An 18,570-nucleotide genomic window follows, 5' to 3' on the forward strand; every position below is an offset into this window, starting at 1 on the left:
GATGCCATCCTGCACTCAGTCATTTTAACCAATCATTTGAAGTATTTTGATTATCATTAGACATGTAGTTTAAGTTAAGTAATGTAAAATACTACTGGCAAAAAAAAAAAAAAAAAAAAAAAAAAAAAAGGACACATAAACTTCCTATTTCAATAGGAAATGCACCTAAAGCAATAAGTCAAAGAAATTGTTTTTATTTTGTCAGTATTAAAGAAGTCTACAAAATACTACTTGAAAACCAGTCAAAATGCAGGGCATCATCAGTCACTAGGAAAGACTAGAGAACAAATTTCAAGACAAGTGTATGGTTTATAAAATGGTCATTTTAATTCAGGTTACATAGCTGTTATGTAGGGCTTGTACATTTTCACAAGGCTTTGGGGGACTACAGTCAATGATTAGCAAAAACACAACGGTGGTCCAAATAACTATTGACATCACTTGACAAATCAAACATCCTCTCAACATGTGCATAAACCTGCAATGAAAAAAGTACTTAACCAAACTGTGGAACATGTATGCAGTATTGGTTCCCATTCCAGTGTATATTGAAAAATGGGCATGCATGATATCTTTTTTTTTCTTTTTCTTTTTTTTATCATCACAAGCCATTGCAAGGTCACACATTAAAGTGAAAACCATAACCAGGCAGGAGTGTTTCGTGACCTTCACGATGAAGACATGATTCAAATGGTCAATGAAAAGTGCATACTTGGCTGAGCAATGCTAGCTGACTTGGTACATCAGAAAACAGCCTTCTTGCTATCAATACTAAAGCACAGGCCCATTTTAAGCCAACACTATGACAGTCAACAACACATTTTTCTCATTCAAGTGTATGTTGATTTCCCTAGAGAGACGTACAAATGGAGGGTGATATAGCAGGACAGGAACTAGCCATGCTCGAGGCAAAACGCTCTGCATTTTGTGACAGACACTTCCAATATTTCAGTTTACCAGAATATACACACTAGTCGCTGTCACAATTAAAGGACAATTGTTTTTATGTGAGGCTAATACTTTTCTACAGCAGACACTGCACATAAAGAAGGCCAAAGGACAAAAACACAAAACTGAGGAATGAAGATGTTACTTTAACTTAATATTTACTTTCAGTACAACCACAAGCCAGGTGGTGGAAAATGGAGAGAGAGAAAAAAAAGACTGATTGGAATTCCCACACTCACAGCTCATTGGTAATGATCATGGGCTTTAACATGGCTAGAATAATCATAAGTGAAACAATAAGGAATGAAGAAGTGTAAAAAGTTGTCTTTATCCAGGATTCTTTCACTTTAATCTGAGGAGAGAAGATGTGGGCGTTTAGTTCTCTCCTCCGTCTCCTCCTTCACCCTCATCTGCAGCGTTGTCAGAGGTCCATAACTGATAGATTAAAAAAAAAAAAGATAAAAGAGGAGAAATGTATGCTTGAATACTGAATATCTATATTTTGCACAATAAATATAAACGATTGTAATATAACTTATAAAATCTACATTCCACAGTCTCTGAGAATTTTTTAGGTCAGTATGACTTTGTAACTCACTGTGAGGTTGTCTCTAAGCAGCTGCATGATAAGTGTGCTGTCTTTGTATGAGTCTTCATTCAGTGTATCCAGCTCTGCGATGGCTTCATCAAATGCCTGCAAGCACAAGGCCACAATAAGTTGAGGTATGTGAATGAACAGTCAAGCCTCTGGTATGTGAACCACGTGCTTGACGAAATTCAAAGCTTGAGGAAAGTGGAAAAATCTAGAAGGACAAGTGGGTAAATTTGACCAAAAAAATGGGAAAAAAATTACCATTAAAGGGAGAGGTCATCCACAATAAAAACTCTTTGAAACACAAAAATATTTTTAAGAGATATGATCGCTTAATATGATGAACAGATTTAATTTAGGCTATTAATTCCATATAAACATCACACTAAAACACACCATCTTTACCTTCTGTACCAAATGCAATGAGCCCCATCTATGCATGTCGATCATGGTTTAGATGTAAATAAAAGCCTAAATTAAATCTGCTCATCAAATAAAGTGATTGTATCTTTTCACAAGACTTGGATTAATCCACTCAATTGGATTCATTTTATGGAGCTTTATAACCTTTTTGGATCTTCACAATTTCAACGACTTTCAATGGAGCGACAGAAACCTCTCAAATTTCATTAAAAACATTAAAAAGAATTTTCATTTTTAGGTAAAGTGTTCCTCATAAATCAATGTAGTAAAGAGCAACAGAGTGGTGCGGTCATCTAAAATCCTACTTGTTTGGCCAGAGCGCAGGCCTGCTCAGGAGAGTTGAGGATCTCATAGAAGAACACAGAGAAGTTGAGGGCCAGTCCCAGACGGATGGGGTGTGTGGGCTGCATCTCCTTCTTACTGATGTCAAACGCATCCTGGTAGGCGCCTTGAGAGTTGGTTATCGTGTCTGTAGGGACAAAAAATAATTATATATGAAAAAGAGTTAATAGTTATATAATAATAGTTATTAAAAAAAAACAACTAACTAGTGGCAATGAGTCCATGGTTCTGGACAGGAGAGATTTCTCAAAAACCAAGCTCTAGGAATCCTTTCATTGGTTGACTTTAGTTTAGTTGTTCTTAACCATTATGACTCCTATTTCCCTTTATCCAAGACAATATTTAAAGGTCCTACTACCCATTCTGAGATGTATAAACTAAAAAATATGATGTCAGTTTAATGTCGTACATCTTTATTTTTAGTAATTATATATTATTATTTTAGTCTTATTGGGCACTCCAGGAAGTTTGCAGTGACCCCATAATGAGCCCCGGCCCCCTATTTGAGAATCACTGCTTTAAACAGATAGTTCACCAAAAAATGTAAATTCTGTCATTGACTCACCTTCATGTTGTTTTAAACCCGTAAGACTTTCAGCCATCTTCAGAACACAAATGAAGATAATGTTAATGAAATCTGAGAGTAGATTTCAGTCCATCCATTGACATTAAACCGCTCAATTCATAATGGATTCATTTTACAATCTCTTTATGAACTTTTTGAAGCGTCAAAGTGGTAGTTGTGTAGACTGTCAATGGAGGGACAGAAATCTCTCAGATTTCATTAAAAATATCTAAATTTGTGTCCCGAAGATGAACGAAAGTCTTAGATTGGCGGGTAAGTAAATGACAGAATTTAATTTTTAGGTGAACTAACCCTTTAAAGCCATTGCTATAGAATGTGTCATATTGTGTCAATATGATGTCATATTGCTTATGCTACGCCCACGACCACTGACGGACTGTCCCATATTAGCATATTTTCACCCTCAGCCATTTGTATACGGTCCACCAAGGCAGCACTTTATGTGTCTTGTGTCGACACCCCCCCATGGAGGAGAGGGGTGGGGTAAGCAGTTGCTCATTATCATTTAAAGAGACATGCACCAAAATGGGTCGGTGCATACCAAAGTATGTTACAAACCTTACATGAAGACCCTAAAGAATCATGCCCATTTTCCACAAGTTGGTGTCCGATGACCCCTTTAAGGCCTTAATTTGTGTAAGGGCGATTTAAGACTTTAAACCTTTTTAAAGTCTCAATTTTATAGTTTGGACATAAACAATAATGTTTACAGTAACGATCAAAATAGAGTAAATCATCTTTTGAAATAGGGCTGCACGATGTGTCGTTTAAGCATCGATATCGCGATGTGCGAATCCACGATAGTCACATCGCAGGATGTGCAATGTAGGCTGATCCGTTATTCATTAACCGTACGGGCCAGCTGCTCCCCGGCCCATGACGCATGTGATTCGCGGATTAATTGCACATCTTAACCATCATAGAGTGAAAGTTTATCATTTGCATGTGTTTTTAAGTCCTGTCAGTTTAACAGGGCGCATAAGAACGAGCAGAGCTAGAGCGAGAGAGCCCCGGCCGCGCGCGCGCTCACCTTCACCGTCTTCAAACAACACGAGCGCTGTCTTGCTCTCTCTCCCTCGCGCATATTAATCAAAATCAATTGACACGATGGTGTCGAAAAACAAAAAAAACTATCCAGTGATGAAATGTTTTCTGTGTTGACAAATCTTGTGCGATATCCTAAACTGCTGAGATAATTATACAACGTGTGCCATAGACTACATGTCCAATTCGCGAACTAATGATTCTTTTGAACCGATTCAATTTAATGAATGGTTTAAACCTATGGTTTAAACAACTGACCTGTCCAACACTGAACTCACGAGACGTCTGAATTGGTGTATAAAAAATCTGTAACACTTTACAATAATGTTCTATTTATTAAACTATTTAACTACATTAGTTAACATTTAATATTAGTAAACTGCACTTCTACAACATTGTTAATTTCAACATTTAGGCTATAGCCTTATTGAAATCAAAAGTTGTACAGTATGTGTTAACATAGTTAATGCACTGTGAAGTAACATTACCAAACAATGAACAGCTGTATTTTTATAAACTAAGATAAACAAAGATTAATAAATACAGAAGTATTGCTCATGGTAAGTTCATGTTAGTTATTAGATTCATTAACTAATGTTAACAATTCAAACCATATCCTAAAGTTACAAACAAATCATTTACTCTAATTTAAATAATACTCTGATGTTTAAAGAATTTAAAATGAGAATGTAAGTGTGCTTACCCCATATTTGTTTGTAAGAAAAAATTAGATTAGATTTCATATCGCAGAAAAATAAAATATCGCAATGTCATTTTTTCCCAATATCGTGCAGCCCTATTTTGAAAGTAACGCTTCAAATAAATATTGTATCAATTGCATCATTACACCAGTAGGTGATGACAAGTGATTGTTAAAAATGCATTTGTCATTGAATCATTCATGCAAGAGATTCACTCAAAAATGCTGTAATGAAACAAGTGAAGTCTTTATGAGTGAGTCATTGAACTTAACATACAAAACCAGGCATTAATTTTAAACCAGAGAACATAAATTGAGTAACAAAAAAAAAACTGATTAAAGATCAAGATGGTGAAATAGATGCTTGGAAACAAATGCAAAGCAATTTAAAAAAAAATAGTTTCTCAAATTAATTCAATATTTTTAAATAGACTGCAGCAACATGTTATGATAACATGACATGTTATTTTGTTTAGTTGTCTATTCAGAATCGTGAGAGGATTGTGATCTTTATTTGAAAGAATTCATCCGGAATCCTGGAGTTCTACCAGGTCCTAAATGTATTATTGAGAAAACAACAAGCATATAACTCCCTCCCCTTATAGCAGAAATGCATTAAGACACTTACCCTTCCTGTCATCTCCAGAGGCAACCTCTGCAAGATATCTGAAGTAGTCACCCTTCATCTTTAAATAGAAGACTTTGCTCTCAGGATTTGTTGAGTTCTCGATCAAATATTTGCTCAGCAGTCCCTGAGGGTGGGGGAGAGAGAGACCATGTGTAAGGAAAGACAGATAGAGAGCTTGTTTTATTTACTTTAAACAAAACGGTTACAACTGATGCAAATAACTAATGAAGGTGAAAATAGCTGCAGTTTTATGGGATTATAAATGCAAAATATCCATTGCAAAAGTATGCACAAAGTCTGTTGTTTTTTATAACCCAAATTCTTCTCCACTCTAGTTAGAGGCAAATACACTGACATTCTGCATCGTCCCCAGTTTACCACATTCTAGGTGTTGGTGGTGGGGCTGTTAGACAAACAATGCAAACACACATACACAACTGAATGGTGCACAGAATGGTGCAGACTTCCTGTGTGACAGCCCAGCCCTCACTGCTCAGCCTGTCATTTTAGATCTGGTGAGCCAACTGTATACATGTCCTCAATGTTAAAAAGAAAAAAAAAGAAAAAAAGGAAACTAAAAAGAGAAGAAAAAAGCACAGAAAAAAGGAACAAATAGAGAAATGAAAAAGTAAAAGACTGACAGTGCATTTAGTCTAAAGAGGACAGTCATGACACTCTGGCCCCACATGACCCTATGATTGCACAGTCAGAGCAGCAGTCACATCACATGTGCTTCCTAATGCCTGATTTAACAGCACGCCTGAGCACTGCAACACACACCCCTCGTCAGGGCTCTACGCTTACATGTCTTTTAAGGAGCACCTTGATCAATGACAGAAATTAAACTTCCCATTATGAGGCAATATTTGACTCCTTAAAATGACTTGCCGGGGCAATTTTTTTTACCTTTGTAAAGGCATTTTTTCTAACTTTATTAAAAGTGTCATCTTTAATGTCAAATTTATACATTTATATTCATAGATTGAGTTAGAATAATAAGACGCAATCAGGATGAATAAGTTACCAAACAAATTAAATCGGTATCAACTATCAATTGAACTGCAGAGGTGGCATTGAAAAACAAAAAGGCTCAGAAGTGGTATGCATGCATTTAAATTCATAATTACAATGTTATGAGATTAGTGTTTTAAATAGGTTTTGAATATAGAAATATTAAATGATTTAAATAACTGAAATGATACTTTAAAAATTAAACTAAAACCATCAGTAGGGGGCAGCTAGTCACTGTCTTCGTGACAGAATCATTCATTCAATCGATTCGTTCAAACGGCTGATTCATTCAGGAACAAAGCAAGCAACTGTCGTTATGAATGGGTCATTTTCATCATAAATGAAACACCCGTGTTTGCTCAAGAGATGCGCAGCGGTTCCATTTTCGTTGACGAAATAAGAGCAAAATCTGACAATACTGTTCCCAAAATGTAAGTCTGTCTAATGTTTATTGAATTGTTGTATAAAAATCAATATAACATTTGCAAACTCCCTTATAATCATGTCAAAACATGTCACTCGTCTCAGTTCATCACGATCTCACAAACGTCCCTTATAATCAATGAAATTGTCTACACTGCACAATGAATCTCTCATTTGCATCCTGTCTGTGCTTGGTTATGATAAGGATTGGCAAGCTTGCATAACTCAGGACTGAACAAACCCCAGCGATTTGAGCGGTGAGTGGGTTTTAACTTAAACGCCTCTGATTGGCCATTATGTCTCAAGATGTCAACAGATAGCCTATGTCTGTGATTGGCTACATTGCTCTACGCTGCAAAAACACGTTCTCTCATCACGCTCTCCAGAGTGCAAACACAAATGCGCACGGGTGCGTTTGCAGAATCTGTTTGGCCAATATGCTGCTATTAGTTTCAACTAGAACCGGGCTTGATCAGGTCAGTCGCACTGGTGCTCCTAAATACTTTTTCACAGTCGCATGCAATTGAAATTGGTTGTAATCGAAATTATTCAACCCCCATTGCAAATAAGGTTTATTGGCAAAATATACAGACTTTCAGCTGTCTGCAATGAACAAATAAAAATAAAAATAAATAAAAAGTAATTGAAACCGCTCAACTCAAATGTTTCAAGTGGTTTCCCCAAGTTCAACTGAAAATGCCACTTTTTGGCTTCTGCAGTCTCAATTATTCAACCCCCTGAATAGAATCCCTCACAACAGCACAAATCTGTAAAACAGGTGTTGTCTCAAGCACACCTGATGCAACTAATCAAGGGCTTCATTAGTTGCATCAGGTGTGCTTAAGCTAGAACACATGAAATATCCAAACTGGCTGGGTTTGTTGAGTGTCAAGTTTGACTGCATGTTAGAAATATGGCAAAAGAAATGGTCAAAAGAATGGTCCAAAAGTTAAGATAAGATATCTTAAATATTACTTTTATAAAGCTTGAATGATCGGGTTCATATCGGCCAATCATAATTAAAAAAATAAAAAAACGTAATCAGAGCGTTCCTACCAAGTATAAAGCACCTAAATATGAGCCCAGAAGAGTAACTCACTGTTGATGGAATACAGGTAACTTTGGGTGTTACCCAAAGTGAAACCACATACAGTCAATCTTGCGTAAACCAAAAACACATTTAGAAACTACCGTATGCTACTATGACCTGAATGAGGTAAAGCTTGGATTTTCTATTAATATAATACCTGCGATGACAAAGCTGAATTTTCAGCAGCCATTATTCCAGTCTTCAGTGTAACATAAATCCTTCAGAAATTATTCTAATATGCTGATTTGCTGCTCAAAACACATTCCTTCTAATTATCAATGTTGAAAACAGTTGTGCTGCTTTAAAAGATTTGTAGAAACTGTGATACATTTTTCCAGGATTCTTTGAAGAACAGAAAGTTCAAAAGAACAGCATTTATTTGAAAAATAAATCTTTTGTAACATCATAAATGTCTTTACTGGCTCTTTTGATCAATTTAATGTGTCCTTGTTGAATAAAAGTATACATTTCTTTCAAAATAAACAAAAAATGTTTTATGCAAACTACCACATTCAGATATCAATGGGACAGTCCTACAGGAATCCCCAAAAAACTATGTAATATTAGTGATGTGCATGATGAAAGCACATTTTCAATCTCCTAATGCAAGTTAAAGTTGTTTAAACGTCAGTGTTTACTGCCAGCTGTTAACAGCAAATAAAATTAAAATGCCAAATGTCCGTTAAGCAAGCGTGACATTTTACCCCACTGAACACATTCATAGGTCTAACAGACGATCAGCACATATCTAATGTCAATGAAGCCAGGGATCACTTTCCTGTTTACCATCCAGTAATCCAGCTGCTACCACCTTAAGAAAAGGAACTGGATCAGGATTTGATAACAGCAGTGAATTTATGCAGCCATGTACACTTCAGTCCAGCTGAAGAATGAAAAAGAACTGATCCCGAGTTCCTTGCAAAGTGTAGCGACAGTCAGAGACATTTTAAATGAAGAGATCTGATGCATCTTTATGAGCAATCTGTGGAAATCTGCTGATGAAACTAGCATGAAAGTAAGACAGACGATACACTAAGTTGCATAACAGCAAAACAGGAAAGAAACAGGTAGTAATTTCCCCTGGAGGAACCTGAGGTTGAGTGCCTTCTTCAAGGGCAAAATGGTGAAAGGTCATGGCTTGTTATTTGTATTGCTTGAACAAGCAGCGTTCAGCGTTTTAGCCACTATGCCACACCATTCACATTAAAACCCACTGAAATAGACATCAGTCCCTCTGTTTTGATTTAAAAGTTGTTTGAGAGAGATTATTTTAGCATTACTTGTATACTATTATAGTAGTTAATTTTTATATTTTCAGATTTTAGTAACTTAGTTTTGGCATGCACATGACGTCACAGTAGGTGTGTGAATCACTGCGTTCACACCCTGAAGTGTTATATGCTGAGCGGCAGCGTTGGTGTGCAGCTTGAAGGACGCAAAAAACAAAATCGCAACTAAAATGGGAAAGAGCTTCGTGATTTATTAAAAACATCCATTACGATGAGCCTTGTGTTCTACAAAGGTGGATGGTTAGGTAATGTCCTTACAAAGCAAAACTCTATATCATCTGCCTGATGGTAACAGTTGAGTTATCCAAAGTTTCAACAAAACATATTGAAACAACCTGAATATCCATTGATGTCCTCGTCACTTTTATCCCAAGTCAAGTCAAATTTAATTAGCGCTTTGCAATACACAGTTTCCGAGCAGCTTTACAGAAAGTCATAATGTTATGTCTATAATGCCTTAATGCTTTAACAAGTTTTAGCGCTGGGCGATATGACAATATATCAATGATATATGTGCTCATCCGGATTTAGATCTACCTAAATTATATTTATAGTATTGTCTAGCAGATAAAGCGTTAACAGGGTTTGCTTTATGCATTTCCCCATCATTGAAATGCACAGACCACTGGTTCTTCGGTAAGTTGTAAAGAACACTGTTGAGTCCAATTGCCTTTAATTTAAGAACATAATTGTTTGTTTTACTCTTGATTTTGCAGTTTCTCCTATTAAATCCAGTCATGTTGCAGGATGTTGAGCCCCTAAATCCGGCTGAGGGGGCGTGTTCTGGTGAGAAATTGATGTCAATGCATACCCTCTATATAAAATATATATATATATATATATATATATATATATATATATATATATATATATATATATATATATATATATATATATATATAGAATATGCTTTTTAATATTTCTATATTGCTTTAATTTTTGTCAAATTTACATTTGAGTTTAAGTAACTGCTATAGTATTTCAACTTATTTTATTTCAGCTAGTTGCTAGACAGCATTTCACATTTTCGTTTAAGTTTATCAAGTAATTATAATTTATTTAGCTTTATTTTATTATTAATAGTTAATAAAAACAGGGATTTACATACATACTAGCTACTTTTGAATTGCAAACAATGGACAAAGACCCATTTGCAGTCACATGGTGTAGTTACAGAATCTACCAGCAGGGGCAAACTGGGCCATGCTAAACAGCCAATCCTTGACCCCACAATAGCAAGCCTTTAGACAACGAGAGATTTCATTGAGTCATGCCCTTTACCTCCCTGTGTGTCAGCGGCCCCTGACCTTCCTGTCTTCACGCACTCTCCTTTCTTTGTTTGACAGGAAACCAGCTCTTTTAATGCCCTTCCTCTCGTTCTCTTCAGCATAAAGAGATTCAGAGAAAACAGTGGCTGACATGATGATGTGCACGTCCATTTCCTGCATGTAGCCTACAGTACCATGCATACACACAATCGCTCACCCATTACAGGATGAGCGCCCTCATGTTATGGATGCCCCTCCACGCAGACGGATTAGCAAGACACAATCCTGAAATGAACCGCGCGCTATTAAAAAACAGAGCACACTACAACAGTCAACTGCAAGGCAATGCATCGCCACGGAAACTGTCTTAGTGGCTACTTTTAGCAGCTGAGGTCATTTGTTTCTAACCACAACTATTTTCTATCTGCAGCATGTGACAACTGCAAAAGACCTGCGAGAGAAAGATGAAGAAAATGTAAGCTGGAGGCCCATCAGCAAAACTCTCATGATCAAGAATTACTTGCTCCTTTCAAGCTGGTTTAACAGACAAACCTTTATAACATACAGCCCAGCTTGAGTTCAAGTCAAAAAGTCAGAGGTTGCACAACAAAATTATCATTATCCACTACTATGATGGCCTGGGTTGAACATTTTCAATCATGCATGCCCTACCCCAATCCTGTTTATCCGTCAGTAAATTAGTGTAACACTTGGTGTTTCTAATGAACAAGAACTTCTGATCTTTTGGTCTTGACAAATGCTCTGTTGCCGGTTCTTTTTTATTTTTTATTCTGCTCTCACAATATAAAAGACAACACTTTCACTCTGGTCACCTGATTTAATGAACAATAACCCATTAATTATTGCATTTGAATCTTTAGGTTTTCTCAAGAAATCTATACTCATGACGAAAGTAAGGAAATGCAAAAATTTCTCAAAATGACAAAGCATTTTAAAGAGTTTGGTCACCATAAAATATTTTCTCACTTATGTCATTCTACATATACATGACTGACTTTATTCTGTGGAAAACAAAAGAAGCTACTTTGGTATGAAACAACATTGGATCCCACTGACTTTCAGTGTATGGATGAAAACAAATTTTTTTTTGTGTGTTCCACAGAGTCAGAAAAGGTTCAGAATAACATGAGGGTGCACAAATGATTTTTTTTTTTTAAGGTGAACTCTCTCTTTAAATGATCTGTCGGTCTGTCAATGTCATCACATGACGTGAATAGCCTTGTCTTGTGCTGCAGCAGAATTTCAACAAGTTTGATTAGATGACTGGGCTACCAGGGGAGTGACAGTGGGAATCCAATAGTGATGACACAGAACCTCCCTGTCAAACCCTGTGGGAGAAGAGGAAGAAAGATGCTGTACTTCAGCCTGCAATAGCCTACATATCGATTGTGAGAAGCTAAAGGCTTGGTTCTTGCTCTCTGCACCACTGTTCGGAGGAATCAATTCTCTAATAGTTCCATGAGAGCCTCTTACAACAAGAGCACTGTGATGAGGTGCCAAGCTATACACTGGAACACTGTATGCAGCTGTTTTCGCCTCAAAATGTCCCATGGCTCAACACAGCACTCCTTTCAAGATGAATTCGATTCTTCTTAATTCAATGAGGTTGGGGGGGTACATAACCACTGGGTTCAATACTTGTCTGTCATGTACTGCCAGCGATGACACTGCTAACAGTGACAGATCCCTGCTGGTGCTCAAAACCAGTTCCATATCATCACTAAACCTTAAAGGCTCCATATGCATATCCATATATAATGATGGTCTATATGTAATACTGATGCATAGAGGTCAGCAAAAAATAAATAAATATAAAAACAAAAAATGGGATTGTGGAAAAATGGTTTATGGAATATTGCAGTATTTATTATCCATGCAATTCATGTGATCTTGCAATGACATCTCTTCTCTTCTTTGATGACTTGTTTGCTGGCATGAGGGAGGGACAATTACCTCTTTCTTCCAGCAACCTGCTTAAAACTAACTTTTAAACTTGCTTTAAACCAACTTTAAAGTCGGCATGAAACGGATACAATGGTGTTTTTTTTCCTTATTGTGATTTTCTCAAATGAAAGCTCAAATATGAAAAATGTAGGGCAGGACTTGATGTTGCCCTTCATAAATTGATTGGATCATTGTAATTTGCTATTGCTGCAATCTCATGATGCAAGTGACAGGTTGTCCCACCCTCGCTCCGAAAAACGTCATCAGAGAAGAGATGTCACTGGAAGGTGGGGAAGTAATTTTTATTTCACTTATTAGAAAATGATGATGTGCGCAGATAAATAATTGATAATAAATACTGCAATATTCCAATAAAAAACAAAAAAAGAAATATCAATTTTGATTTCATGGTGACTTTAAGTGTAATATCACTTAAAGTCACTTTTATCAGTGTCAAAATTTAGTATACTTAGTATTTAGTCAGCATTGAGTGTATACTGCATTTCATATATAGACATTAGCAAATATAGAGGTAGTATGAATTAAAGACGTATTGAGCCAGTATAGATATCTAGTCAGTATTGAGTAGTATAGTTCAGATACAGTATAGCGAGTATAGATTATAGCCGGATAGTGATTCAGTAGTTAGGACATAGCCAATATGGAGTACATTCAGTATAGTACACAAGCATTAAAGAGCACAGCCTTACCAACACCTCGTTGCAAATGTCGCGTAATTCGCCCTCCACCTTCTCCCTGTACTCCTTCACCATCTGAAGCTTCTTGTCGTTGCCCTCGGTTTTCTGTTCAATACTGGAGATAACCCTCCAGGCCGACCTCCGGGCCCCGACGACGTTCTTGTAGGCGACGGAGAGCAGGTTCCTCTCCTCGTTGGTGAGCTCGGCTCCCTGCTCCGTCACCTGCTTCATGCACGCCGCCATGTCATCGTAGCGCTCCGCCTGCTCCGCCAGCTTGGCTTTCTGAATCAGCTCCGTCTTATCCATGATTTAATCGCACCGTTTAAACTCCGGGAAATGGCGAGTCCGGCAAAGTGGGGAGGGAGAGAAAAACAGTGTGTAAAGGGGGAAAGGAGAAGCTGGCTGGCCGAAGCAGTAATAAGGGTGAAGTGATCCAGGAGCACCTGAGGATACAACATGACAGTTTTAATCAATCACGTGTTCAGAACGGATATAGCGATTTGTTTAGATGTGCAAATAACGTATTTTAAGATATTTATAAAAAAATAAAAATAAAAAAAAATACGTGTTATGCTATACACGATACATATTTTTTTAACATGTCAATTTAAATCACATGAAGAGGATTAGAGGAAAACTGTCCTGTTAACCTCTTTATTTAATTCACTAAATAAATAGCATATAGAGGTATAATATTAAATAAATTTCGCCTGCTCTGGTTACTCACGCTTATCTAATCTAATACTGTCCATTAACCAGCCGATGGCTAACTAACCTAACGTAACGTTACTACTAATGGACCACGACGAGCGCCACGATTTCCAGCAAACCTCCCCGCTGTTCGCGAAGATATTTTAAACATCGTTCAAGATAAGTAATCTCAATACATATCAAATATTTGTATTGGCTTTTAATAAAGCCCAGTTCACCTGATAGCGCGTGTAATTGATTTGGTTAGCTTGTGACAGCTAACGACTGCACTCTTGGCTGACAGGGCTTTTGAGTTTTACAAAATAACGCCTGGCCGCAAACGCTAAGGTCAAACATGATCAAATTCATTATATAACTGGAGTAAGGAATAATGTTCGACAAGTCAAAAAAAAGATAAGAAATGTTTCCCACCTTGAAGAACGGTACCAATCAGCTACTCCGCGAAAGCTATATCCGCTTTGGGAGAAAAGATTCCCCTTCCCCTCAACCAAACTGAAAGGGGGCGTGGCTCTTTGAACGCAAGTCCAATCAGGTCTTAGATTTCTCATGTATTTTAGCGTAGGTCAAGCTAAATTGACCAATGGCCGATACAATATTGAAATGAAGGCGGGAGTAGAGGAGGTTCACCCTGACCACCATGGAGTTAACGTGAGAGGACGTCATCGTCACGATGCGTACGACCCCCCGATTCTTGTGCGGGCGTGGTAGTAGGATCATTAATTCGGAAAATTAATGATGTGCAAATGTTTCACACAACATTGTAAATATGTTATATCCACTTTTACGTCGTATTTTGTCTAAACATTCATCATGTAGCGCTGTTTGCAATAGTGTTTGCATAGTGCGCTTATTGGCACTTCTAAATTGGCGCAATTTAACTATTCTAATAATCTGCTTAGGTAACTGTCATAAACACTATTGGCTACATGGAGGATCTATGTATGCATTGCTTTGATAAGAAGGTGTCTGCAAAAAAATATGTAGGCCACACACCACATTTGGCTGCCTATAAATGTACATGTTTATGGATCATGATCAGAGCTTTGGGATAATATATTTTATATGATTGAAGTAAATAGAATGTTCGTGGACCCATATGCATCTAATAATCTTCCATATAATAAGAGGTTGTTTAGGATGTGCATAATTTTTAAATGCCACGCAGAGAGCACATGTCCATTACTTTAATTGAAGATCCATGCATTATAAATGTTTTCAGTAATGTTGTGCCAGTTTACAGAGAACAGACATACATTATGTTGCACTTAATATGTACAATGACTGAATCAACCAGTCTGAAAATGGCTGCAAAGTGGTTGTAAATTACCACTTACTTTGTGTTCATGCCAATGAACCATATTCATTATGTCTGACTTAAGAGTTCTGATCACTTTTTTTCCGTCTAAGACATTAAATGCTTCTAAAGAAAAGAAGCACTCAAACTTGAATTTTAAAACTGTACCCAAAACTGGTCCAGCAAAGGGAATAAAATGGGGACTTAATTGAAAATAGAGGACCTTGCCGGTCACACTTGGCTCCGGTCTGACTTCACAATAGGTCACGTGGCTGCTCTAAAACAGGAAAAACTGCAGATCAGTTACCGGGAATGATCTCTCGCCCTGTAATCCCATCCGATTGTTATGTCCCATGGACTGGAAGGGTGTATAGTGTTTTAAAAACTGAATGGGGCCTTTCTGATTCATGACATGGCATTCCTCAACTCCATGATGCAATGTTTAATACTTAACTTTCACTGAATCTTCCAGCCAGATCATAATTTACTGAATAGCAGGAACACACGGTGACAGAGATGCTAATAGACCATGCATTACCTTCTGTTTAAAATCTTACACAGAGCTATCTTTCTAAACCTTCCACTTTATACTTCTATTTACTTCACTTTATATTCCTATGAGGCTTAAAATGATAAGGGAATTTTACAGTGATAGAGAGCAGTAATACACTGAGCCTCCTTCTAAGCACTCATACTTGGCTTATCTAACACTCACATGGAGCCTGAGAGCTGTTGAGAATGTGTGAGAGTCGGCATATGATGAGTGCTGGGCATTTATGTGAAGTTTCTGAATTGCTGCACCCTCTCCGGCCTCAGGGCTGTAAAACATTCATAAAGAGCGGAAAGAGAAAGAGGGAGAGGGAAAGTGTTCCCTGATTAGAAAAGCCTAAGATAAGTGAGATGTGTCCAATGAAGTAGGCCACCCTTTCAAGAAGCTGGTTTTATGATTATGGTTATATTATTTTCTGGTCCTAAAATAAATATCATATATGATGAATAATTTTTTTTAATAATATTGATAATAATACTACTAATAATACTGATTGAGCAACATAATTTGTGTAACAGGAAATGGTAAAACAATATTGTTTTTATTAAAAATCATGTAAATCTAAAGGCAGTCAGAAGAGCATATAGTGATATATATAGCAAAAGTGATTTAGCATGTTTTTGAAATAGATGTTTCTTGAATAACTTTCAAGTACTTTATGAATCATAATTTTGCTTAAATATCACTAACTTAGTAAATTTGAGTATTTCAAGGTAGACTTTTATTAATTTTTTCTCACTTTTTTATTTGGCAGCTTTATTTGAAAACTTTTTTGCACCATTTTTATCACCTTCAACAAAATCAAAAATCCTCTCTTCCGTGAACACTTAACTGTGAATTTTTTTATTTTATAATAATAATAATTATTATTTTTCTTTGTTTTTATTATTTCTTATATCCCTCCCTGTTCTAGCTTGTACTATTCTGGACAATGTTTGAAACTTTATATTACCATCACTTCTCGAGTTTTTGCTCCCTTAAGATGAATCGCCTGTATTCCTCATTTGTAAGTTTGTAAGTAACATCTGATAAATGAATAAATTATATGGAATGATATTATATTTTTGGTCTTAATTATACATCTAAAAATGTATTAGCAACATAAATCTACAACATTTTAAAAAAATATATATATATATTAAATGTTAGATCAAGTTATTTAAAAATCCACCTTTTGTCAATTAACTAATTTTTTGGATCAATAAAATTGGGCAGTGCATGATGAACAACACTTCATTTTGAGATTTATATTGAGTACAGAGTAAGATTAAGCCTTTTAGTGAAATGCATATTGCATTGCTCACACCCTCTCCAATTTTTCCTCCACCGCCTCCCAGCCCGTCTGCTGTCATGCGCGTTCACGAAGTGGACCAGTCAGGCTGTCGGCTCACACTGTCTGCACAGGCAAGCATTATTACGTAATGGTTAAGAAGGAAAAATGTCCCAGGGCGTTGTCTCGTCTCCTGAAAACCTGCCTGGAAACAAAGGATACTTAGACCTGTTATCATGGCCACGTACAATAGTTTCTATTTAAAATTTCTCTCAACCCCTCCTTGCAGCAGTGTTACAGCATCCAAAAACAGGGATTCATTAGAAAAATCGTTCAACAGAAACCTGAAGAAGCATATGGAATAAGATTCAGTGTGGTGTTTCAAGACTGCTGATGTCTTGAATGTGCCTGTGCATGTCCTCTGTGAACCTGTGATCCAACACAGCTGAAGCATGGGCATCTCTGGGGACTATTATCTTGTCAATACCCCATTTCTCCACTTTATCAAGGCAGCAGTTGAAATTTCCTTTATGCTTTCCTCTATTATTTATCTGGTTTCAGCCTTTGATTATATTGATGTTCGCATACACAGCACTCTCTGGCTGCATCACAAATTGTGTTGTGATTTGATTTTATGTATAAATTTACAAGAGCCACCTTTGTTTTGTGGTTATGTGGATACTATGTGATTCATAACCAAAGAAACAAATTATTAGTCAAGTTTGTATTCAGTTAGTTTCATTTGTTCAAGTTTCCCGCCTCTCATCAGTTTCCATGGACACTAATCTATCATCACAGCTGTTTGTCATCATGCTCATCACCATTGTGTATTTATCACCTCCTCTCCCTCATTGTCCGGTATTGTCACGTTATCAAGCTGTTTCATGTTGTCAGCGCTCATTTAATAAATCATGTTGTTATTTGGAACTACTGAATCTGCCCTTGGACTTGGACGTTACAGAATACCAGACTTTTGTTCAGCTTTTTTTTTGTGTGTGTGATTTTGAATATTTGTGTTTCTTTCCCCCCTTCACCATGGATCTGCTCGCAGTAAGACTGTTATGCCTGGAGCAGATGGACCATTCACTGGGGGATTATACCCAGGACTTTTTAGATCTGGCGTGCCTTACACACTATGACGACTGCACGCTCAACGTCTTCTATCATGCCAGCCTGAGCGAGCAAAGGCACGCCTGTCAGCGAACGGTCCCCGTGAGGAATTTGCTACCTATGTGGACTGGTGGATAATGGACTTGATCTTATCGTCAGCCCCGAGGACACAAGCCCCCCCCCCTCCCTATTCCACCTGAATCAGATTCTTCATATTCAGATCTATGGATCCCACCCAGCATCCCTCTCCTGCCTTTTCTCCACACCTCATCCAGTCTTTCTACCCAGTCTGTTTCGGCCTTTTCTCAAGGCCGCGGAAGCATGGTAGTGGGCTTGTGTTTTGTTACGCACTTCATTCCACCAAGCGTTGTTTGTTTTCTTATTTATTTAAATCCAGATAATTGATTTACGAAACATCAACTGAAATTAAAGGTGAAGTATGTAAGAATGACAACTAGTGGTCGAAATAGATACTGTAGTCAAATTCAAAATATTGGAGATCGTCGTTTCTCCCGCCACCTGCTCCTCAAACTCGACGGCACTCACTCGGGTTGCCAATTTGAGCACACGCAACAGGAACGAGAGCAATGGACAACGAAAATTGGCAGTATGCAGTATCACAGACCAA

General features: G+C 37.2%; 1 protein-coding gene across 1 annotated transcript; it reads right to left on the bottom strand.

The window, feature by feature from the left end:
* Positions 1–303: 303 nt before the first annotated feature.
* Positions 304–14,223, bottom strand: ywhaqa (tyrosine 3-monooxygenase/tryptophan 5-monooxygenase activation protein, theta polypeptide a). Its single transcript, XM_084090259.1, has 6 exons — positions 14,130–14,223; positions 13,020–13,450; positions 5,264–5,387; positions 2,269–2,432; positions 1,547–1,642; positions 304–1,383 (listed from the first exon to the last, which is right to left on the bottom strand). The coding sequence occupies exons 2-6, from the start codon at positions 13,311–13,313 to the stop codon at positions 1,324–1,326; spliced, it is 738 nt and encodes a 245-aa protein (XP_083946385.1). The 5' UTR covers positions 13,314–13,450; positions 14,130–14,223; the 3' UTR covers positions 304–1,323.
* Between the last annotated feature and the right edge of the window lie 4,347 nt (positions 14,224–18,570).

This window comes from Abramis brama, assembly GCF_963993115.1.
Source record: "Abramis brama genome assembly, chromosome: 18".
Lineage (NCBI taxonomy): Eukaryota > Metazoa > Chordata > Actinopteri > Cypriniformes > Leuciscidae > Abramis > Abramis brama.